This window comes from Papilio machaon, chromosome 18 (genome assembly GCF_912999745.1).
Source record: "Papilio machaon chromosome 18, ilPapMach1.1, whole genome shotgun sequence".
Taxonomy (NCBI): Eukaryota; Metazoa; Arthropoda; class Insecta; order Lepidoptera; family Papilionidae; genus Papilio; species Papilio machaon.
Window position 1 is genome coordinate 2,642,616 of NC_060003.1, and position 24,930 is coordinate 2,667,545.

The 24,930-nt window shown below is 31.1% G+C and overlaps 1 protein-coding gene across 1 annotated transcript; it reads left to right on the top strand.

The window, feature by feature from the left end:
• Positions 1-678: 678 nt before the first annotated feature.
• On the top strand, positions 679-5,877 carry LOC106715465. Its single transcript, XM_014508758.2, has 4 exons — positions 679-752; positions 1,754-1,833; positions 3,253-3,375; positions 5,268-5,877. The coding sequence occupies exons 2-4, from the start codon at positions 1,755-1,757 to the stop codon at positions 5,843-5,845; spliced, it is 780 nt and encodes a 259-aa protein (XP_014364244.2). The 5' UTR covers positions 679-752; position 1,754; the 3' UTR covers positions 5,846-5,877.
• The last annotated feature ends 19,053 nt before the right edge of the window (positions 5,878-24,930 follow it).

The following is a 24,930-nucleotide window of genomic DNA, read 5'->3' on the forward strand; positions in this document are numbered from 1 at the left end:
ATGATTTCCGATCCTTTGATATTATGGACGTGAACATGGTTTTAAATAATATTTTTACCCTTAAATATATACTACCACTACAAAACTGAAACTGAACTGAAGAACAAAAGATTTGTCAAAATCGCATTACAGAAGCTTACGCAGTCATATTTAAAAATGTGCGATAAAATGGTTGACATATGTTAAACTAAAATGTAATTTAAACACTGTTAATTTTGTTATAGTTAGATCCTGAGTGCCCTTATTAAAATAATCTATACTGTAAAGCAAGGAAAATAAACATTAAGGTAAGTAAATAGAAGTTTCCGGAGGATGTAATGAATTTAATGTAAAGAAATCATTTGTATTCATTAAATTGATAATTCATTTACTTATGCAATAAAACAATAATCCACTCAATTTAAAGGTAATCCACGAAGTGACAGTCGGTTCATGCACGTACTTTTGGGACACATACATAATTCAGACTATCGAGATATTATAATAAAGATAGATATATTAGGTGAGTGTAATTTCCATTGCTGCTTTTAACCCACTTTTACCTTTCCATTATCTAACTTAAGAAGTAATGTACTCGTAACAATATTCGTCAGTTAGTAGGCATTGAATAGCAAATGATACATGGTGAAGTGGCCTGGGATACAGGGCCGCATCCACTGAGCTGCGGCAGTCGTCTACGGAGCGTAGCAGCGTCGCTACGCGCGTGCTACGGCTCGTCCTCGTAGAAAAGCACGTGTACTACGGAATACAAAGTGATTATCAAAATTTAATTATAAAATACAGTGCAAATACTAAATATAAATATTTTATATCATAATTTTTGCTTAAATACAATTTAATTTAGAATTCCTTTAGAAGAACACGACAATTGACGTTAAGAATTTTAAATTACTATTTTTTGAACTAATAAATTTTTACTTTAAATTATTTAGCGCCGAAATGTTCTGTATTAAAAGTACCACGTCTAATGACAGTGTTAAAGTAACAAATTGTTTCAGTAATGCAATAAAACGATAACAACAGACCGGGGAGAAGGCTCTTCCAAACTCTCGTATCACAAGAACTGTTTATATTTAATCCGACATTATGTTTGGATAGGGCCAATATTACTGAACTTCTAACGCATATTTATATCAGTGACATTGTATTATAAAGTTATAGATTATCTTCTTATATGATATTCGTTTAGTATGTACATTGAAAATATATTATTAAAGCGTGTTAGTTAGACTTAATGATTATTCTATACTTATTATAATTATTGTAAACCATAGACTATATTATAAAGTTATTTTTAAAAATTAAATTGTGTCTATAGTAAATAGTTATTCTCTAAGAAAAAGAAATTAAAAATAACTAATATAAGCTTGTACATTAAAGATTGTTAGTAAAGTTTTTGAACAAATAATAAACCAATACATATATGTTACGTAGGGATTTAACGACTAGAAGTAGTTTAAAATGTATTCATTGATATTAACGATTGAGTTTATTAGGATGCTGAAGAAGAGAAGGGATAGAAGGGGGGCGCTTAGTCACCACGCTTAAGTACTCTTACTTCAGTGTTTAATTTTGTTTCTTATAAGGTTCTTTGTTGAATACTGCAGTTCAACGTTCTGATGTATGCAAAATATGACAAATCAGTACACGTGAAAAATGTCTACATTGAAAAATAATTCCATTAACTTGTACCAATGAATACAACAACTTACTTGAAATAACTTGTACAATTAAATGAAATATTTATTTTTAGGATGTGGACGTCGATGTGGTTTACCAGTGTCCTCGCAATCTTGGTCGCTGATATAAGAACTGGCGCTATTCAAAACAAAGGTGAGGTATCAAACCTAATAAAATTATCATTCACCAATTAGAACTTATATTTATTTTTAGTTATTAAGTAATATACGTTATTATTAATTACTTTAAGTCTAAATTTAAAGGCAACGCAGAGAGGTAAAGTCAATACGTAAATTACATTATCAGAAAAGACATCCTTGGGTGGGTCTATGTGTCTATATTTATCCCCGATAAGAAAACAAGAGGCTGTATCCGTGAAGTACTTAGACTGTCTTAATACAGTGTGTCGTTACCAGTAATTGGGTGCCCGTAATGTTTACTGAAGCAAGCTAAACACAAATGGAAAGCTGCTATCTTTTATTACGTTCCTAGATTAATAATAAATGTATTTGCTTTTTCCTACTTTTATGTTCTTCTTATTATTTGTGTTCTATGAGTAAAAATGATAATAAGTAATAGTTTATTTATAAATCAACATACACGAATGTATAGTCGAATTCAATGGAAATTAGAAATTAAAAATATACTCATTTTACTGGCTGATAATATAATTTATTGTCTATAGATTTATTTCGTAACGTTCAAGTGTTTGATGATATAAAAATGTCTATGTCTAATAAGTCTGTGATTATTATAGCCTTGTAGAGTTAAAATTATTTAGATCGGTTTGTGGTAAGATCTTATTTTCTTTGAATTTTAATATACCTATAATTATTAAAAGTAAACCGTAGGTTTCCATTGCAAAAACATAGGAAAACATACAACATTCCAAGATGTTTTATACCTAGTATTTCAATCATTTCATCATATTTTTTAGTCCATATTTATTATTATTATGTCCTACTTACATTTTTAGTCGTAACAGTAAAGTATTTTTGTAACTCATTAATTTAAATTATAATTTACTCATTAAATTAATCTTAAACCTAAAAATAATGATTTAAAAATAAATATTCCAAAGGTTCTCCGTTTATTGAGCAAGCTAACACAATCAACGTTAAATTCTATTTCATGTTAATTTTGTAGCAAAATCTTCGTAAAACTATTAAGAAAAGAGGATTACATGCTTGCTAATATATAATTGTATTCTTTCAGAATCTTTTGCTTTAAAGTTTTAACAAATAACATAAAATTCCGCTATATTTACTAAAATATATTTCCAACAATAGTATTATCTGGAAATCTCAAATATAAATTACGCTAGAACCTTAAAAAATATAATATTAAAAGTAAAACATACCATTAAAGGGAGTCCCTTTAGGCAAGGTTCCGAAGATACTGGCAGCGTTCCCACATGTTCCATATGTGGTCCAATATGTTCCATTCCACTGTTACAATTGTATTGATATAGCGCACATGTTGTAATATGTTTAACACTTCTGATAATACAAAATACACTTTTTAACTGTTATTTACATTTTAATTTATTTTATGAATATCTATGTCCAATAGAAATCGAGGGCCGACAATGCTATCAGTGTCCGATTGCAAACACTACAGCGTGCTTTCAACAGAAAGTCGCTGTTTCGTGTCCTCCTGAACAACCATACTGCGGCACCGTGGCTGTTGGACCTCGTAAGTTCACTGCTCCGAAATGTTCGGTATTGGTTTTTAATTTGTATTATAATAAATGCCAATATAGAATAGGTTCTACTATTTTCAGAGAAACTATTATTACCTGTCTTAGATTTTTCCTTCTAAACAATTCGTTTATCAGATATTTGTGGTATGAGCGATTGCTGTATATACATAGTAGGGTGTTTCAATAAAAAAACTTTTTTTTCTTTTTTTTAATGGTGTCGAAAAGTTGAAAGTACACATAAAAACAAAAATTTTAGCTCCTAGTAGAGCCCTTAATATTAATATTAAGGTTTGCCTCTATTCATTCGTAATTTTTCTATTTAAATAACACGGGAAAACCTTTTTTTTAATTTAAAATTTTAATTACTTTGGATTGGCTTGTTTGCGCTACATCTCAAAGCAAGGGTCTATAGGAAATTTCACGCTCTACAAAAAACGTCTGATGGTCAAAGTTCCTCAGATCAATCGTTTCAAAGATATCTGCGATCAAAAATAACACTAATCAAAAATTTCAAATATTTTCCAATAAAACTGCAAAAAAATATCATACCCTATATTTATCTTATTTTTTTCTGTAAAATCACTTGAATTTTGTTTGCCTGAGATGGTAATTTTTTTTTTTGCTCATTTACTCAATACGTAACTCACAAAAAGCACAAATACATAAATATAAAGGTTAAAAATATCAAATAAATGATTTTTGTGTTTATTTTATAGCAAATTTATTTTATGTGTCATAAACTTCATAAATTTTTGTAAGAAGAAAATGTAAAGTTCCTCATTACATTAACTAACCAAGCACTCATCATTGCATTTTATTCAAAATAATAAAAAACTTATGTAAATATTTTAAATCAATTGAATCAACTATAAAATTTGATCAATTTTTCCATTCAAAAAATTCGACAGAGCTTTATTTAGCTCTGTCGACAAAAGTAGTATAATCGTTTGATCTGAGTAGTGTAGCTAATAAGCTCTGTGTTGGTAAGACTGGCCGTTCGGTACCAACTTCACTTTGTTGCTCTGCTTTTAACGCTTTATTATATCTTCTCGTCATTGTCTTTCTTCATTGATACTGATTGTTTTTTAAATCCGTTATATTATTAATTTAATTTGCGTAAATATATTAGATATAAATTTTATTACTTGTTGTTGAATATTGTTTTTTGTTATAAAAAATTGATTGTTCAATAAAATTTATTAGTATTCGGTGGAAAATTAAATAAATTTGTCATAAAATAAACCCAAAAATCATTTATTTGATATTTTTAACCTTTATATTTATATGTATTTGTGCTTTTTGTGAGTTACGTATTGAGTAAATAAGCAAAAAAAAAAAATTAACCGTCTCAAGCAAACAAAATTCAAGTGATTTTACAGAAAAAAATAAGATAAATATAGGGTATGATATTTTTTTGCAGTTTTATTGGAAAATATTTGAAATTTTTGATTAGTGTTATTTTTGATCGCAGATATCTTTGAAACGGTTGATCTGAGGAACTTTGACCATCAGACGTTTTTTGTAGAGCGTGAAATTTCCTATAGACCCTTGCTTTGAGATGTAGCGCAAACAAGCCAATCCAAAGTAATTAAAATTTTAAAATAAAAAAAAGGTTTTCCCGTGTTATTTAAATAGAAAAATTACGAATGAATAGAGGCAAACCTTAATATTAATATTAAGGGCTTTACTAGGCGCTAAAATTTTTGTTTTTATGTGTACTTTCAACTTTTCGACACCATTAAAAAAAAAAAAAAAGTCTTATTATTGAAACACCCTAATACATAGTATATTAACATAGTTAATTAAAAAATAAAATTCAATTTAGAGTTTTTCTTTGTTGACTATGTAACTAAGGAATTTTATATTAATAAAAAAATTATTACAGGTTTCGATTCGTTGCTCAAATGTTTGCCCAAATTCAAGAGTTCGTGCTCAATGAAACTTACATCGAATTCGATACTCGAATTATCATGCGCTTGTTCAGGTGTATTGTGCAATGCACCTTTCACAAAAACCACTCAAACCCGATTACAGGAATTCGCAAAATCCAATACTGTAGGCAACAGTAGTGATGTAACAAAAGCGTTTTACAAATATTTCAAACTAGAGAATGCAACTGATGCTTACAAAGCGGTAACCAATAATGAAGAAGTAAAGACCACGGCTAGTTATACAACGATATCGACTGTTACAAAATTAAATGATGTGTTGATTATAAATACGAATCAGTCAAATGAAATTGATCTTCCTCATGCTGAACCATTGAAGCACGAAGCGACTGTACCCCCTGATGATGATGAAGATGAAACAGAAGGAAGTGGGAACTATGATGATACAAAAACTCCCAAAAATACAGTCTCTGCTCCCGCCGCACCAAGTTCTTTTCTACCAGCCGAAGAAAACAAAGCTTCCAAAGTAGTTCAAAACATATTATTTATTATACCTCTACTTACTTTACTCTAGATTGTAAATACAATAAAAATTTAGAAACATTTTCTCACTATAAAATGGATAATTTCTTATTTAATAAAATTTTATATCCATTTGTAGGTGTCCTTGTAAAAAAAAAAGAAATGGGAACAAAATGAATGCATTTCTTTGTACCGCTTTAAATTTAATAGACTACTCGTAAAAACGATTTAATGAATATTAAATGATAAAGAACTTAGTTAGGCATTTTAATCAATTAAAAACTACAACATTTTTGTAGATCATGCACCGTACAGCCTGTTTAGATTTATCTCACTACTTCTACAGATAATTAAATAAATTTGATCATTGATTAAACGAAAATATTCGTTACATTTATCTAGACTTATTAATAAAATATGATAAGGAAGACATTTTTTTGATTCTGCAAGTCTTATTGTATGGTTTTATTCTTTATTCAAAACTTTGACACACTTTATAAACAGAGAATGAAATGTCAAGAGAAAGAGAAGAAGTAAAGGATAAAATAAAGCAAAAATGTTGCTATCCCGCGTCGATTGATCATAATATTCTCGTACCGTAGTCTTTATCGCCGAATCGAATTTAACAAAAAATAATTTTCATTTAATATTTTTACTTGTTCTTTTAAAACGTAGCTGTATTATAAAAACATAGAAATAAATTTATTCATATTCAGAGAAAACTTTGATGTTTAATTTTCCTTGAATTTTTTTTAATTTGAATAAGTAAATAATTTATAAGTTTATTTAGAAGTATTATTTGTAACTTGAACTTACTAGCTTTTTATATAAAATGTGCAAATATTGTTAAATTCGATCGTTCTACCTTCAATCCCAATAAGCGATCCTTAAGATGAATCCAACGATTATTACTTTGTTCTAAGTTAAATTTAATTAATAGATCTGATTTTCATTTCTTTTTGCGATCATATAGATCGTTAATTTAAAGTACTGAGTTTCAATATTATTGTAGTTAAAATAACTAAGATAAGCAAAAATGATCCAAGATCGATTATAGGGCTTGACCATTAAAGGATAACGTACACGTATATTGATGAACATATTAAATATCTCAGAATTTGGAAGTGTATAAATCACTTTTTTGCCTGTAGCATTTATTGTAGTAGTACATATCTACTCTTACTAGCACAAGCTATTATGCATATTTCATTATATAAATGAAGACTATGTTCATATTTATGTACATAAAAAGCACATAAAACGTATTCTACGATTATTACAATGTGTATCCGCGAATAAAACACGCGACATAAACTCATTTTGTCTCTATTTTGCTTTCGATTTTGAATTTTATCGTCAAGAAAAAGCTTACGGACATAACAACTGTAAAATTGCTCATCTTTATTGCGCGGCAGTGCTTCATTTTACTGCTGGCTGTTAGCTTATTTTATTTGGGTTTTTCCCCCTTTTTAACGAACAGACGTAAGAGAACATTTAGAATGAACTCGATTTTGTAACGCGATAAAAGTTCTTTATTTTTAATCTTGGGTAAAGGTTTTGTATTACTCCAAAAATACATTTAGACACTGCTTTGTTAAACGTGCGTGTTTTAACCCTTTGCCCGCTGGCGATTGAGATTATGGACGTTGTCGTTGTAACATATCACTAAAACTGCTTTCGGTATAAGTATTTATACGTCAAGATCGCATTATAGAATCCTACGTATAATCATATTTCAATCATCATGATTTCTGGTTATGTCTAATATAAGCGTGCGATAAAAGGGTTAACATATGTTTAAGCTAAAATGTAATTGAAAAACTGTTTAAGTTTATTTGGTTAGGTATTTGTGTTTTAATTTTTTCGTTATATTTTAGCGATCGTTACATTTATATAATAAAGTTAGAGTAAATTATCTAATAAACATATCTTAGTTCCCATTGTTAGTTGAATTGGTATGGAATTTGTTCACTGCGCAAATCTTGCGTAATTTGCATCGAGGTTCTATCCGATGTTATCGAGTATTGAGGCACTGATTTACGAGCGTCTGTCTAATCGTATTATTTACTATCTGGTAAAACAGTGGCATTACATTCGATTTTTTATTCTTATTGGACTTAAAGTTTAACAAGTAATCCACAAATAATTGTATAATAATATATCACTATCTTTATTTTTCATTGGAAATGAGAAGGATGGCAGGTACAGGTGTTTCGGAAGTATACGTGGTGTGATAATTGTTTAGTTTGACATAAATTTAATTTGTTAGCAATATGTTTAGTTGCTTCTATACAACCACTTTAAAGGTTGTAAAGTGTCGGTGGCGCGAGACAAAGGCTTCGAAGATGCCTTGTTTCAGCAACTCTTGTGCGGTTAGAGTGTAACTTGACACAATTACGAAATTTTCACTTCGTAAGAACATTGTTCTTAGGAAACTTCACCTCATTAAATAGCTTCGTAAATTGTATTTTTTGAAACAATGTAATAAATCGAATAGACGGAGTAATGCTAGAAGAATGAAATGATGACTAAGGGCTTTATCGTAAATTTCTCACACTAACCGTGGGTTTCCGAGGCTAAAATTTATGTCTTTGAAAATACAAACATAAAAACAAGTTTTAAACTGCGATTTTATCTCAGAAATCCACGGTAAAGCTACGCTAAATGACACACTTATTGACCAATAAACGATTATGAGTGTGGCACTTTTTTTTTAACACTTTCGTAAAAAACTTAAGATAAAGTATTCACTATCGAAGAACATAGTTCAGAAACATTTATGTTTCACAAACCTTGATCATTAGACTACTAGCACCGTGACAAACAAACGAATTATATTATTTTACAATATTAATATAGACGTGCATTGAGATCGTATAATTGTATTAGCTCTCCCCTTTCTACCATTAGGCGTCTAGACGCACGAGCTTTCAATGTAAATATGACTTATTTTCCTATTTTTCCGTTCCGTTCATGATGCGCATTGAAATGTGTGATACTATTAAACTCTACATTATTTATAGAGTTTATTTTTAAGAAAATATAAATACTTGTAATCAATGGAAATTATAAAATTAACTAGTCTATACCAGTTTTTTGTTGATAATATTTTAATAAATTACTTTTAGATATGAGAAGTAAATTTCATTAAACTCAAATACTAAACTATTTATAACGTATTCCTTGAACTCAAAGTTATTTAACTGTTCTTAACATGACAGCCAAGTTAAAGTTTGTCTAAACGTAGTTTCATTTTCTTGACCTTTACTTTGAATTCATATTGAATATCTATTCCTTAGAAATATTTGAAAGCATTTCGTATTGTTTTAAATTTACTTGACTTATCTTTTATGATTATGGTAACATTCTACGCTCTACAAATATTACAACATTTATAAGTTTAGTAATTTCTTTACAAGTTTTTCGTTTACAACATAAACTAAAACAAAATTCAATAAAGCCTTGACATAACTTGGTTGAGTGAGAAAAACTTCAAAACATTTGCGGTTTATAACGTTATTTTAGCCAAACTTTATTAATCTCAACTTTTATTTGTTTTGTTACAATTTATGTTTATATTTTTGTTAACTTATTTTTAACTTAAGTTATTTGTAACCTAGGCTGGGGAGGATTTTCTCATTACCAAAATTATACGACCATAAATTTGATTTCTCCGATTTTTTCTATAAAATAGTGTATGGTTGCGTAGAACTTTAGGGAGAAGTATTTTTGGTATTTTAAATGACGTCAACTTGACGTACTAATACGGGAGGAATATTAAAACGTTCGCCTTCTTAAACAATGAATAAAATCAATGTTATTTGGAGCATATCTACTAGAGGCGAGGACATGACCTAAATAAATATTATGAAAAATACGCAAACGTTAACAAAATTTATTTTATATAAAATAACATGATTGTACATTTAAAAACAAGCAGTTACCCGCGACTTAGTCCGTTCGGAAATAAAGAAAAATCTAGTAATAATAGCCTATGTTATCAGTGTGGAATTTTAAAAAATCCTGCCTGTCTAATCAACGTATATTCAGTGCAAACAAACAATCAAATTTTTCCCCTTTATAATTGTATATAATTTATAAGTGAGGTTAATAATAGCAACTTTTAAATATAGCATACAGCAAATCTAACATTCGACTACTTTCATGTACTAGAATCTATCATTTATTAAATTAGTTCAGCTTACTTTAATTTATAAATAAAAATATTGTTTTTTTTCATATCATTTTATTTATTTAAACATTAGCTATCCCCGTGATTAAAAATAGAAAAAATAAAAATACTTACAGTAAAACTTAGTAACACGCATTATTTACAGAAAAAATAATATTTGTTCTTAATTATATTCGAAACAAATGGAAGATCGAACAAGAGAACGGTTTCTAATAGTTTAATAAAAATACAAATGCTTCAACGGATTTTAAACCTTTTTACCTAGAATCAACTTTGACTTCTCGTATAACTTATATTTTGCAGCGAGTTTGATCGGTAGCGGGTCCCACTGCAATCTATCAACATGCAGATGCGATCAATCTTTTCAACGGAACCGGACGTTGGGATAATTGGAATCATCTATCTTGACTGAAGAGTTTCAATAAATTGCACCCTAAAAAAATGCATACAATTCACCTTTTTTATATCAAGTCATGTTCACGTATTTATTTCTTCTTATTTGGTTATTACTAAATTATTTTAAAGGCGTCAATGGAAACGGAATGTAATATGCTTACTTTAACTTGAATAAAAACAAAGTTAACAATGTTTTTAACTTTTGTTTGCTACTTTAAATTGTGTTCGGGAAAGAGGGGACTTTTCTACCGGCTACGTAATTTTGTTATTGCCATTGCATCCGGTTTATTAAGCCTTTTATAATATTTTTATACATCAAAGATTTTTGGTAACATTTTATATTTAACTAACATCTGTAAAATAAAATAAAAAAACAATCATTAGGAATTTGGAACGGAATTCTAAAATAATTAACAAATAGTAAAAAAGATTTCTTCACAAGGAGTTCTACCGTCACTATATTATTTCATTCTAAATATTTATTAAATCTGACCAGCTTGTATCAATAAACACTAAATATATTTTTTTATACGATTGATCTTAATTTTCTTTGTAATTATCGATAATTGAAATTGTCTTTGTCCCAAGTGACCCGTAACAAATTACGAAATGTATTTTTGGATAGATTCCAAGCTACATTTCTATTATGAAAGCTATACATGATTCGTTTGGTCGGGCACCAGTCCAACTATTATCGGAAACTAACCGCTAAAGCAATCTAAATATTGGTTCAATTTAAGTTCAAAGTGTGTTATGTACGACGATTAATTTAAAAAAAAATAGAAAATACTTCGTAGCGTCACTGCTACGGACGCGGCGTAGCAAAATCATAGGTGTTTTACGTCTAAAAAGACTTTTAAACATATGCTAAGATTTTTAAATAATACCTAGCCAGCGAAATATGAAAACAAAATTGTAGGTTATTTACTAGAAAGATGGAAAAGTAAAGTGTTAAATGATTTAAAGGTAATTTTAGGATACCTTGCCTAGTTATTGTACAATAAAATATATATATATACACATATACCTATGTACAAATAACACATACATAATAATAGATATATTACAAGGATGAATTCAGAAATTGGGCTATTAATTAAATCTAAATAAATTATTCTAAAAGCTCAATTCCCAGCGCCGTGCTGTTTTAGATTCCCCTGATCGTGGATGTTGTTTAACTCTAGTATCGAGAACTTGTTTACAGTTGAATGTTGTTGTTTTAATTGTTCTTGAACTATCCAAGTAACAGCAGTGCAAGTTTAAACCAACTGAACCTTGTTCATTAAAACTCTCTGCAATTATAATGGATTCTATAAAGTTTCAGTAATATTGAACTCGCTTTGATTAGTTCAATAAGTTTGTTGATTTGGATATCGAAGAAGCTTTTTTTATCTATATATGTAAGAGTGAATCTCTATTTCCCTGGATCATCGCGTAAACAGATAGAACAATTTCGCTACTTAATTTTTTGTCGGCTTTATTATGTAAGGAGGAGGTTCTTAAAATTTACTTCTTCTATTAACTTAAAGAAAACATCGAAAATTTAAATCAATGTTGTTGTTTTATAAATAATTTTTAATGTTAATCATTAAAAATTGGGGAACATTTGAATTTAATATTCATAGTTAAAATAGGACAACGTCTCCCGAATCAGTTATTTTTTTAATAACTACCCGTATATTTTGTAACAGAAGAAACAGTTTATTTTATTTCTGATAAAAACTGTTTGATCTCTGGCCTTATCTCTTTTGAATCTTTAAATAATTTCCAATCAAATCGGAATCCTACTTAATACGCTTCAGTTGGATTCGGGAATTTAATCAAATTGTCCGCGGGACATCTCTTTGATTTAGTTTTGTGCTTATGTTTTATTGAGAATTGATTGTTCGGATCTACTGACTGTTAGTAGAAACTGTAGACAAGACAGAAAGTGCATATTTAATTCATCGAAGTAAATTTTTGAAATCGGAGACTAAACTTGTGGAATTAATTATTTAATGCACTTTAAATCTTAAGCAACAGAGATTCACAAATGTTAGTACACGATTGGAATCATTTAAAGTTTAGCAACATTAAGTATAGTAAAAGCTCTCCGTCTGACTGTTCGTGTTCTCAGACTATTTAGTTTGCAAGTTCAGCAACGGGGAATTGAGAGTGCTCTACATTTATACCTATCGTTAGTGTCTATTATCAAGACTAATTGCTACCTTACGAATACTCTAATTAAATATTAATTAGCAAGAGGAATTAACGATATTATTCCAGAGCTGCTCGAGACTTATTAATGTGGATTTCTAGTGCTATGACGACATTGTGTTTGTACGTGTAAAAAAAGTTGACTGAGTTTAATTTACTTTAAGATGGAGTGATAGGTATTTGAATTGTTATTTTTAAGATTTGCTCTCAGTAGTTATTAAAACGTACTTCCGTTATTTGATTTAGAAAAATAAGACCATTTGTTCGTTCTATTTTACTGTGGTCAAAGACTGAATATTAAGTATTTTTACATTAAAACAGATAAAATATATATTACATGATTATTTTACCGGTTTTCGCATTATTATTTATTTTATGTTTATTCCATGGAAAAGAAGGATCGTATAATCATCTTACATATCTTAAAAATGTTTAAAAACTCGAGCAGCTTTGAATTAAATGTAAAATAATTCACCTACTTCAGAAAAGAAGTCTAAAAGCAAAGATTTAAAACTTTCAAGTGTGGACTTGGTCTCATTTCACATTTTATATATTCAGAAATTTAAAATGCAAGGAACTTTTATTAAAAAGTATTAAAAATTGAATCTAAGTTCTCTGAAAGTTTGTGAAGGATACTTTGATAGACATGATGTGGGCGGCGGTCGCTTCGCTATTTCGGCGAATTCAGGAGGACGCTTGCTCGTTTGCCACTTTATAACATAAAGAAGCATCGGACAAATGTTTTTTGCGTTTATTATTTAGCTTTATGTTATTTGATTTAAAGCTTGCAAATGTTATATTGTTCAAAATAACGACAGTCTAAGATAATACGCATATTACGAAATATCCTAACAAGAAAACCTACTATTTCCATTAAATATTTTAGGAGGTCGACAATTTGAATGAAACCTTTCCGGACATTCTTTACTGAGAGAATATATTATTGCTTTTGTAAGTAAACTCGAAGTGGTACATTTCCCCGTGTAAATGTTGGGCAACATATTTGACTTTTAAATGACAGGAACTGTCAAGCTCACACATCTCCTCCTTTAAATATACTTATTTTATCAATATGTTCTAAAGTTTCTACTTGTGTACTCGTTTTGTGCATTTTTTTAATAAAAATAAGTTTATGAAGATGTATATGTAAGCATATATGATTGTCATCTTTACGTCGACCCCCGCGAAAAGTGGAAGAATTGATTTAGTACAACGGCGGCTGTTTTCCTAGTCCGTTTTTCTATCGTCAAAGATCCTCCCTCGTTTTCGTGACGAAGGTCAGCTCAACGTCACTTCTCATTACTTAAATAACAGCTTTGATTGTTAGGAAAAAGTCACAAACAAAACTTTAAGTATACATATTTAATTTCCCCCTTTAAATATAAAATCACCTGATTAACTATGACTGCTGTCCATGATCAGTACCGAAAATTAATAATTTCAACCGTATCACGTGACATATAAGCCAACACGTGCCTAAATCTTTGAACGAGATCTCGTGACTGCATCTAGTTCAATATTAACATAACGAAATCGAGGTCAGATATCGATCACTTTAAAGTTAAGTGTAGCAAGAAGACGCGCTTCACTCTGATGGATGTTTGATGGGATCATGGTTGTACTTGAATTTATGATTAAGTGCTTTTACGGTTCAATATTCGTAAAATTAAATTAGATGGTATTCTTTATTACTTTACATTTCATTTAAAAAAGGTGAAATGATTAGGAAGTGACGACTGAAATAATGAATAATATATGTAAAGAAAGATACGTCGACCCTGCAAAGAATTGGATAAGAAAACAGAGGCGATGTTGCATTTTATAAAGTTCTTTAAGACTTCTACCAAAACACATTCACGGCATCATATCGTCACTCCTTTCATTTTATTTGAAAAAACAAACCGTTAAATTTTTATGCAGATGTTTTGGTGATAGATATTCTGAATTATACATTTTTGATTAATGACGTGTCTCTGAATTTTAAAGTTTCTGTTCACATAAAATTTAAACAGCTGTGCAAAATGTTAACATACTTTTAAAGTTATAAACAATTTATTGTCCTTAATATGCTTTGTAATGATTAAAGGATGGTAATTAAAATTAAAATAGATTAATCTCCTAATTGGCTTGGTGTTGAATGTTTCACATTGTAATCCCGAGTTAGCGCCCTGAGCGGTTTGTGGTACAAAATCAACGAAGTAATTTCCTCATAAACGAAGTATGCGCCATTACATTCTACTCGTAATATTTAAACTTTAATCTATGTTTACGTCATTTTATGTTAATTTAAACTTTAGTTGAATTTTAAATTGGAAAAAAATGTATGTTTTTTCACTGTATTATTTTATTATGGAGTTCATAAATACTTATGAATTATATTTGGATGATAAAAAAGTATAAAAAAACGTTTTGAGTAATATTTCTATTGCCTTAAAATTGTTACGAAAAATCTCTTTTTTAAATAATTGTAAAAGGATTACTCGTCCGAAATAAATCACTTGTAGTGTTTACATATTTAAATCAAGCAAAATAGTTTTATTTATAATTAAATCAATTTACATTTCCAATCCAATAAACTCGTTCATTGTAAAATACATTTGACATAAAGTAATTTAATTAATTGCTTTGCAAATATTTGTTATACAAATTCATTGTATAATGTAAACAGACTTCTAATATTTTAATTTAATGTAAGTATAAAAGAAACTTGGTGTTTTTAACTGGCAAAAGTATACAGTATGTTTATAGATAAACCTAGGTACTTAAAATGCTTCTTTTCAATTATCATATTTATACTCTTCAACCATTTCTGTACATAGTTTATTATATAAACATGATTAATTGAAATCTATAAGTAAAATAAAATTTAAATGCCGCAATTAAATATGTTTAAAATGTGCCATTTTGTGCACAAACACAACAATTTCAACAATATATAGTACAGACATGCCTTGGTTATTCTCGTTTTTAGCTTTACTATCAAAAAACGAAATATAAATAAAATGTTGTTGCGGTTTGAATCTAGTTTCTGCGGCCGTGAGCAATATCAATATTAATGTTGCCTCTCTGCAATCACCCACTTTGATATACGAACTGGAAATATGTCTACAAAATAGTTTCACCTATATACCTTTTGCCCGCGACTTCACCCGCTCGGAATTACAAAAAACTTGGTAGCCTACGCGCTATTCCAGACAGTTATCTACCTCTGTGTTAATTTTCATCCAAACATTTCTGTTTAGCTGTTTTCCATCCATCTATCTAAACACCGTCCGGCCGTAAAAAAAAAATTGGTAGCATGGGTGTTCTTCAACACTGTGTTCTACGTCTGTGCCAAATTTCATCGAGATCCGTTGAGGCGTTCTGGACATACCTTCTAACAAACATCCATGCATCCATAAATCTAAGTTTTGCATTTATAGTATTGCCACAATATAAAGTCTCCTTTTTTCCGTACATACTACGGAGTGGTGAAAATTAATAAAGTTAAAAAAAGTAAATATTACTTTTCTTCGCCACCTGAAATGAAAAATATAGTGCAAATACTTTATTTGCCCCGATATCAATCAGTGCAAACATGGTTCTTCATCGGTGCAAAAACATATTATCTGTGTTCTTTCAAATCGAAGGAAGGGGATGACAAAAAATGTTTGTACAAATTTTCAAATGCGTATAAAAATTTACCACATAAAGCTTATAGAATTTATTCCTTACAAATAAACAATTTTTATATTACTCTCAGATAATATAGATAAAAATACGTTTCTGACACGATAGTGATTTGATTCACTGATGTGAAAAATATTTTCCAAAGAATTGACGGGCCGTGAAAATGATTGCGATAACCCACAATACAATACCTGTGTCAGTCCATTGCTATCTATTGAAATGTAATTTACTTATTTAACTCGACGTCAATTGAAGTACTCGTATTACCACAACAAATCCAGTGGAGATTTCAAAACATTTATTTCTTAGAAATTTATTCATACTTAAAAGATGCTAAAAAGATCTACTAAACTGCAGTTACAATTTTAGCTTTTAATTTCAAAAGCAGATTTAAACACTTCATTAGATCATCTTTATATTGTTCCTATAATAAACTTGAATTTGTTTCCTAGAATTCTTTTACTACTAACTACATACTATGCTCAGTAAAAACACAAAACTAACAAATAAGAGTTGTAAACTTGGAACAGGGGAGTTATTTGGTATATCAAGAGTGAAATGAATTGCCACCACCTGCAACTCATTTATTACTCAACTTCTTTTACTTGTTTTGACTCGGCTGTTACGTCGGCTAACTCGATGAATAATTTATCAATCTATGCTTCAAGTCTTGTAATGTTGTTTACGACATTTTTATTACTTGTTGGGAAAAATTGTGTTATAAAAATTATAAGAAAAAAACTTTTTAATAACAACTATTTTTTATAAGGTTCTTGTTAGTTAAAAGTATAAATAAAAAGACACACTATTCGTTAAAACAATTCAAACGAGCAAAAACTCCATGAGGTTGTGTGTGTGTGGCCATCTTCCAGCTCCATCATCAGATCAGTACCATGTCATTATAATATTGCATTGTCACACGATTTACACATGTATGCAAACGAATACAATTCAACAGAGGAAGACGCCAGCAACAGCATCATCAGTTGCACGAATGGGCCGACTCGTTCAGTGCAATACCATGACCGTGCCACTTGCTCTTTTGCTACCTTATGATATTATATTTAAAAAAAAACTTGAGAGGTGTCAAGAGACACCCGGATGGAACGAAGTTCCTTTCGATTAATTAGTGAAGGAACCAATGTTTATTCTATGAATAAAAAACTTAAGTCATCACAAGAAGTACATTTTATTTCTATGAATTTTCGTTATATATTGTCACGTCGTTGCCATGGTGAAGTAGCGCTCATTCGTCGTTAACATACTTACTATAGCAAAAAGTGTGACAACTTTTCGTAAGAATTTTTTCCGTCTAGCTCCCTTTCACAACGCGCGATAAGGAACTTCGTTCCAAAATCAGCACAATCAGTTACTGGAAAGTGGATCATATTAAATTTGCAAAATTTGATGGCAAATATCAGGACAGGTGCAACTAAATAAAAGCTTATAAAAAAAACTAACACATTTTATAACCGCTTAGCTTCCATTGAGTTCCCTATTCTTTTTATTATGCTCACCACTATTCCTTTCCTTCGCATTACAAACAAAAGAAAATCTAGCTCTGTATCCCCATCGAGGTTTAGACTAAGCGCCATCTGCGCCCGGCCACCTCAAGCCCGGTGAAGCTGTAAATGTCTCTTCAAGGTAAACAGTGACTATTCAGTCACAAAAAAATCTGTCCCCAAGATGCATTTTCATGTTTAATATTATTTTCTCATTTATCCGATAGTAGATCCGATAATTAAATAAATATGCCAGATTCTGTGTCCTTCTCTAAAGAAGACATCGTATTTGCAAGTTTTTATTTATTTTTATAACAAGCCTTATTCTATTTCTGTTGGCTTCAAAACGAAGTTACTTGTCTGAAGATTCTTTGTAATTCTTCACGGATTTTTGTTACAATTAAGACAAGAAAAAGCTCGACGCAAGTAAGGTCAAGTGAACAATTATTTTTAAAAGTTTGATATAAAAAGGCTTACCTTTCGTAACATTTTTTTTTTCGTAGTATTATTCTAAAATTGTTGCTTTGAATCTCGTTCATTGTTCTCGTTTTTCATAATTTATCTGGAACCGAATATCGTTATTAATTTATTTTCTAGAAAATAATAATACCTTAAGCTACTTTTGATTGAATTTTAGTTATTTTGTCAAAATTTAGAATGAAATAACGACGAATAAAAATATAAACTACTGTTTACGTGTATCTAGTTAAAAGATAGCAGCTGAGCTTCTATTGGTAAAATAACTTTCGAAAGAGTTGAGTAGTTCTAATTCTATCGGTAATCTCCAAAAAAGTAAATACTTCTTTTTGTATTGTGTATATTTTAGTTATAAAAAAAGTATGTATATGACCAAGGCTGATTCAACTTACAAAGCCAGAAATATTAGTAACGAGAAACCGAACAGTCATTTGGATAAGGAAATGTTCCAAAAGAAGGGTTCGTAGAAATCGTGTGCCATCAAATCCTCGAATCGTATCGAATTCAAACCCGGTCCAGTTCTATTGAAAGGCACTTATGTTGCCATAAAGGGAATGGTGATAAATTTCCTACGGCTGACTTCAGAGTTTCTTCCCTTAGAAAAACTAACCAATTTCTTCGAGGATCTTTATGTTATTTGTAACCATTTTACCCGCAAATTCATTTTATTTTCAACAATAATTTTCTTATAGTCATATTTCTCATAGTAATCTAGACCAAGGGAAATAATATGAAGATTCAGAGTGCGGCAGCTAAAAATAAATATTTACCTTCATAACTTTGATGAACCCTTTGATGTCAGGTAATTTAATATTAACGTTCCGAATAGGACGCCTTAAAAGTTCAAGTACACGAGGAAAATTTACACGGCTTATTAGACATTTAAAATAAAGATCTTCTTACTGTATATTTCAAAAATAAATAATTTTTGAGAAAGTAAATCACGGCAAGAACATTGATAACAATGACTAAAATCATTAGCTTATTATGGGTTTCGTTTGCTGTGATATTTGGTTTGACACATATGGTCCTCTTTGAAAAAAACATTGACAACAAACCGTGACAATGACAAGTATCATGACAGGCAAATTCTACAATAATGTAACGTTCAATCAAGAAATCCTTTGCACGGTATTCGACTTTATCATTTACTCAGTGTAGTAACGAATAAATAATTTTAACAAAGGAATAAAAGCTTTTGCGATTTACGTTTAACTTTTCATTTTCCATCGAATTAACAGTTTCAACGGTGCTTCAAAACATTTTCGACTACATATTCCGTTAAATATTTAATCAAATAAAACGATATTCCGTTACATATTAACTACATCATCATCAGCTTACTATACGTCCTCATTGAGGTGTTCGGCTACCCCAATTTAGGGGTGACTAGACCATAGTCAACCACGCTGGCCCAGTGCGGGTTTGTTGACTTCACACATATCATTGAATTACTTCAGGTTGCAGGTTGTACCGTAAGAACATATTTACTACATACTAAAATTTATTTTTAATCAAAGACAAAGTTGTAAGAGTTATGTGATTTAATTTTTAGAGAAACAAACTTTTTTATATTTACAGTTCAACTTTTAGACTATCATTTATGTTTAGGTGCTGATTTACCTTTAGTGGGTAATGTAAAAATTGTTATTAAATTTGTTCAATTAAATATTAGTTGCTAGATTAACTCTGTAAGGGATCAAAGTATAAACAATATGTTACAGGGGTCTAAGTAAATTGAGGTCGCAGTGCAAAGCATTAACCATCTGGTGTCCAAATATCGGATCGGCGGGCTTGCCAATAACTTGAAAATGAAGTTTATACTAAATAATTCACACGATGTTAACACCAATAACGGTTTAATCAAGTTTAAGCAAGGCTGTTTGGAATATTTAGCAATATTAAATAACATCATTGGTTTTTTCTTCTTATCAGTGGTAGGCCCACTTTAGGCTAAAATTTGTATTAAAATTTGACTCCCCCTATCCTTCCCTATCCGGGCGTAAAGTATATCTCACACTAATTTTGACATTGATAGTACGAAGATGATTGTTACATACATTGGTGCTAGGCCCACAGATCTAGTACTTTCGAGTTACTAATTAACGATGTTGACGTTTTTAATATATCTTACTCTTAGTCACTCGATGTTTTAGCAAAGAATATAAGCATACTTAAAAAGCTACTTTAAAATGAAATATTAAAGCTTAACATTGTTTCGTTAAGTTGCGACAAAAATTTACGTCAATAATGGAGATTCCGACATTCGCTTCGCAAACATTACGACTAGCAAACATTCTATTGTTCTTAATTTTCGTGAAAGTTTTCTTTAATTTAGTAAATCACTAGAATAAAAACATTTTTTTTGTTAGTCCGCGCTAACTTAGTATATGCATATTAAACCTACTTTTAATGATAAAATCACTGTTACTCCAAAAATGAACGAACTTGTAAAACGATGAGATATTAGTGAAGAAACTTACTTTACCATTCGCTTATCTCAGTAAGTACTTATTCAAAAAATATTTTAAACCGACGACGGTACAGAAATTCCATTACAAGGCTAACACTATGACAAAGCAACCGCAATGTGGATATTATTTTATAACATGAACAGAAAATATTTCACAATAATTGCAAAAGTTTAACAATATTTTAAAATATATGTCGGCGTATCCGCCAAAGTCAAATGACTGGTTGACTTTTTCAGCCAAGCGAAGCGTCACTGTCGATGGTTGTGAGGGCGGCCATTGAACAGTGTTGTTCGAGACGGCGCCCGCGCACCACGCTTGCGACGAATCGCTTAGCATCTAATTAACAAATTAAATCTACCGCTTAATTAAGTTGATGTCGCGTTGGTTAGACACTACAGTGTTCATTCCACTGTGTATTTTTGGTTACTTAACCCTTATTAAACAACTGCGATTGCAACAAGGACTCGTAATCTGTTCACGCCCACCTGCCGACATACCCGCTTTTATACTCGCACAATATAATTTCTGATGAAGGCCCTCCTGCCCCTTCATCAGAAGTGGGATAGGCCTTTCAGCCCACTATCTGCTTTCCAAATTACTTTATAAGAGGGTGAAAAGAAAAAAACAAACGGCTGTTAATCAAATCTCTTGCGTTTTTAATTAAAATTTGCTCGGGATGCGTAACCGGTTTAGATCACGTAACAGGTCGAAAGGTACTCCACCTCTGCGAACAAACGAGTCTCGCATGAGGAGGCGTTGTGCCGGTCGTAATAGGAATACGTCTACGTCTAGTGATAGTGATAGTGATTAGTGAACGATCTTCGGTGCATAGTCGAAAACGTTATCCGAGTCAGAGCCATTTATGTTGGATGACTTGTCCTGGATGCCTTGCAGATTGTGGTAAGACGAATATTGTCGTCCGAGTTAGAGCCCTTTAAGTTGGTCGACTTGTTCTGGATGCCTTGCGGATTGTGGTAAGACGATTATTGTCGTCCGAGTTAGAGCCCTTTAAGTTGGTCGACTTGTTCTGGATGCCTTGCGGATTGTGGTAAGACGATTATTGTCGTCCGAGTTAGAGCCCTTTAAGTTGGTCGACTTGTTCAGGATGCCTTGCAGATTGTGTTAAGACGAATATTGTCGTCCGGGTCACATCCACCAAAGGGTTGACCTGTCCAATAGTACCGATTGTGAACAGTTAACCTACATGCTGTTTAGTGACAAGGCGGTGTCATCCGACTTAATTGTTGCGAGACGCTCGCCTTCAGTCTTAAGTATCATAGCGCATTGTGATGATTGTAATGAGTCGTCCGTCAGGATGCCGAACGGAATAGGTACAACTGCAGTTCATTGTTTCAGAGAATCGCCCGAGGACGGTCGAATGTCAGTCCGGCCGTGTCGGCGTATCCGCCAAAGTCAAATGACTGGTTGACTTTTTCAGCCAAGCGAAGCGTCACTGTCGATGGTTGTGAGGGCGGTCATTGAACAGTGTTGTTCGAGACGGCGCCCGCGCACCACGCTTGCGACGAATCGCTTAGCATCTAATTAACAAATTAAATCTACCGCTTAATTAAGTTGATGTCGCGTTGGTTAGACACTACAGTGTTCATTCCACTGTGTATTTTTGGTTACTTAACCCTTATTAAACAACTGCGATTGCAACAAGGACTCGTAATCTGTTCACGCCCACCTGCCGACATACCCGCTTTTATACTCGCACAATATAATTTCTGATGAAGGCCCTCCTGCCCCTTCATATATTTTTACTTATTTAATCATTTTAAGCTTCCCATTGGTGCTATGAAGAAAAACTCAAGCTCCATTTACTTGTTTTCCCTTTACTTTCGAACTCTTTTCCTCTTTTCTGGATTAGGAACACATGTGATTTCACAAGAATACAAATATTAAAAGACAACATCGGTAAAATATTAAGAACGTATGAACAGTGACCGCCGAGATCAGTCTACAACGATACATTTTGCAATGTTGCCACTTGATTTAGAGTGGAATTCCACTGCCGACATACTAGTATAAAATAGCTGTGTAATCCGTCTCCTTTATTAAAAGTTACAGCCAATTATATTTTTTTTAATAAATAATGAAATACGAGTCTTTTCATTGTTCCAAAAATGAAACTTTTAAATAAGATTCCAAATTCATTTGTTTCGTAAACAGGCCCCCAAAAAACAAACACGCGTTTGTAAGTTGGTAACGAACTTTGTATACAAACAGGGGCAGTCAAATAAACGAGGGCCACACCTTTACATCATTTATTAAACCTCTTTTGCCTGTTTGAGCTCGTTTTTTATTTAAGTCGAGTACATTTGATATTTCACTTTTATTTAACCTGCCTTTCTTCTGTTGCCCGTAATTGGATGTAATATAATTTCGTTGCGTTGATATGTTTGATATTTTTTATATAAGTAAACAAAGAGTAAATGATTAAGTCTTCGATATCTTTTGTGTTTTAAGTTTTATTATTTTCGATCTGTCATGTTTTATTAAATCATAAAAATAATCTCTTAAAATGTTTAAACTTTTGTGAGAAATTATTATGAAGTAATTAATATATGAGTAAAACTTACGTCTAATTTTCCGGTGGCCGCACCACCTTGTTCCATACCCGTAAAATATCTATCTTCAGGGCGCGTGTTTATTTTGCTTTCTTCGCGGTCTCGTCGCGTCTCGCACGGCGCCGCCACCGGAAAATTGGACACCAGGATTAGCCTATGTTAATTATCAAAAATAATCTCATAATTCATAGAGTATTAGAAGTATTAGGGGCTATAGTTTTCGCACCTCTGAGAGTAGCTCGTATTTTGCGCGAAAACCACAGTAGCAGAACAGTACTAAAATGTCGAAATGTAACCAGATATATTTCAATATATCTACTTTAAATAAAGTATAGATATATATTATCTTTTAAGAATGATATGTGTACGATAAAGAAAGTCGTCATTACTCGAGGCGTGGGAAGCAAATCAAATAAAGCCTGAAGCAACTTGCAGTTGGCGCGACGCTTGATTGAAGTACATACGATCTGCTATGCTTTATTATGATTCAAAATATAGATTTTCAATAAACATTTGTCTTGTCTACGATGTTGTACAAATTCTACACAATTTGTACTTTACTGTTTTCACTGCTGAAACATTCGTATAAAAAGAAATCGTCATTTTTAGTATTTTCCTTGAAAAAAGATTTTCCTTGAAAAGTTTCGGTAAGATAAATTCACGTGCAATCATTTTATCCTTGTATATTACCCACAGATAATGTAATTAATTAAGAACAGCTTAACTCACGTGTGATCGTCCGGTGACGGCACCGACTAGTTTTGGACATCTTCAGAGCGAGTGTAAAACACTACACCGAAACTAGTCGGTGCCGTCACTGGACGATCATACGTGAGTTAAGCTGTTCTTAATTAATTAAATATTATATCTCACGAAAGTTTAAACAATTTAACAGGTAATGTAGTAATAGTAACAAAAGTTGAAAAGAACTTGTCTACTTTCGTATAACCTCATAAACTACAACTAATTCTTAATGGACAATCTAAAACACATAAAAAATTTAAATGCAGTTCAGTTCAACTACTCCAACACATGTTCCACAACGAATCAAAAATAAACTAAGTCAAGCGGAGTCATGAAACTTTTAGGACACTAATTATTTCGATAAGCGAGCGTTTGCTACCAACTTTTCGGAACGGAATTACAACCAGCGCTGAATATAAACCTTGTTTTAAATGTTGGTAATACACGTTACGTCATTATCTATCCTACTTAAGGCCATGAATTGGGTACTAGGGCAATCCTAATCTTACACTTAACGTGTCTGAGTGCGGCTGTATGACTATGTCTCGTTTTAACACATAATTGATTTACAAATATAAAGATTTATTAAACCATGTAAAGTACTCAGAATACGAGTAATAACTAATTTTACGTTTTTTGTTATCTGCGAACATTTTTTTAATGTTATTATTTTTATCAAAACATACGAATGATGGGATTCGTTCTTTATAACTATGCTAAATTAATGTTTTTATTGAAGTTTAAAATGTGTATAGTCATTTTTTGTCGTCACTTAAGTCAGTTTAATCGAGCACGATCGAATACGAAATTCCTTTAGATACAATAAACAAATTACAATAAAAGTTCCTAATCGATATTCCATCATATGGAAGTCAGAATCTAAAAACTATACTAATGGCAAAAATCAATATCATAGT

Excerpts from the sequence above, each read along its gene's own strand:
- LOC106715465 (XM_014508758.2), top strand. The coding sequence starts at position 1,755 with ATGTGGACGTCGATGTGGTTTACCAGTGTCCTCGCAATCTTGGTCGCT. Across the intron at positions 1,834-3,252 it reads TGGCGCTATTCAAAACAAAG|AAATCGAGGGCCGACAATGC; the intron begins GTGAGGTATCAA and ends TATGTCCAATAG. Across the intron at positions 3,376-5,267 it reads CACCGTGGCTGTTGGACCTC|GTTTCGATTCGTTGCTCAAA; the intron begins GTAAGTTCACTG and ends AAATTATTACAG.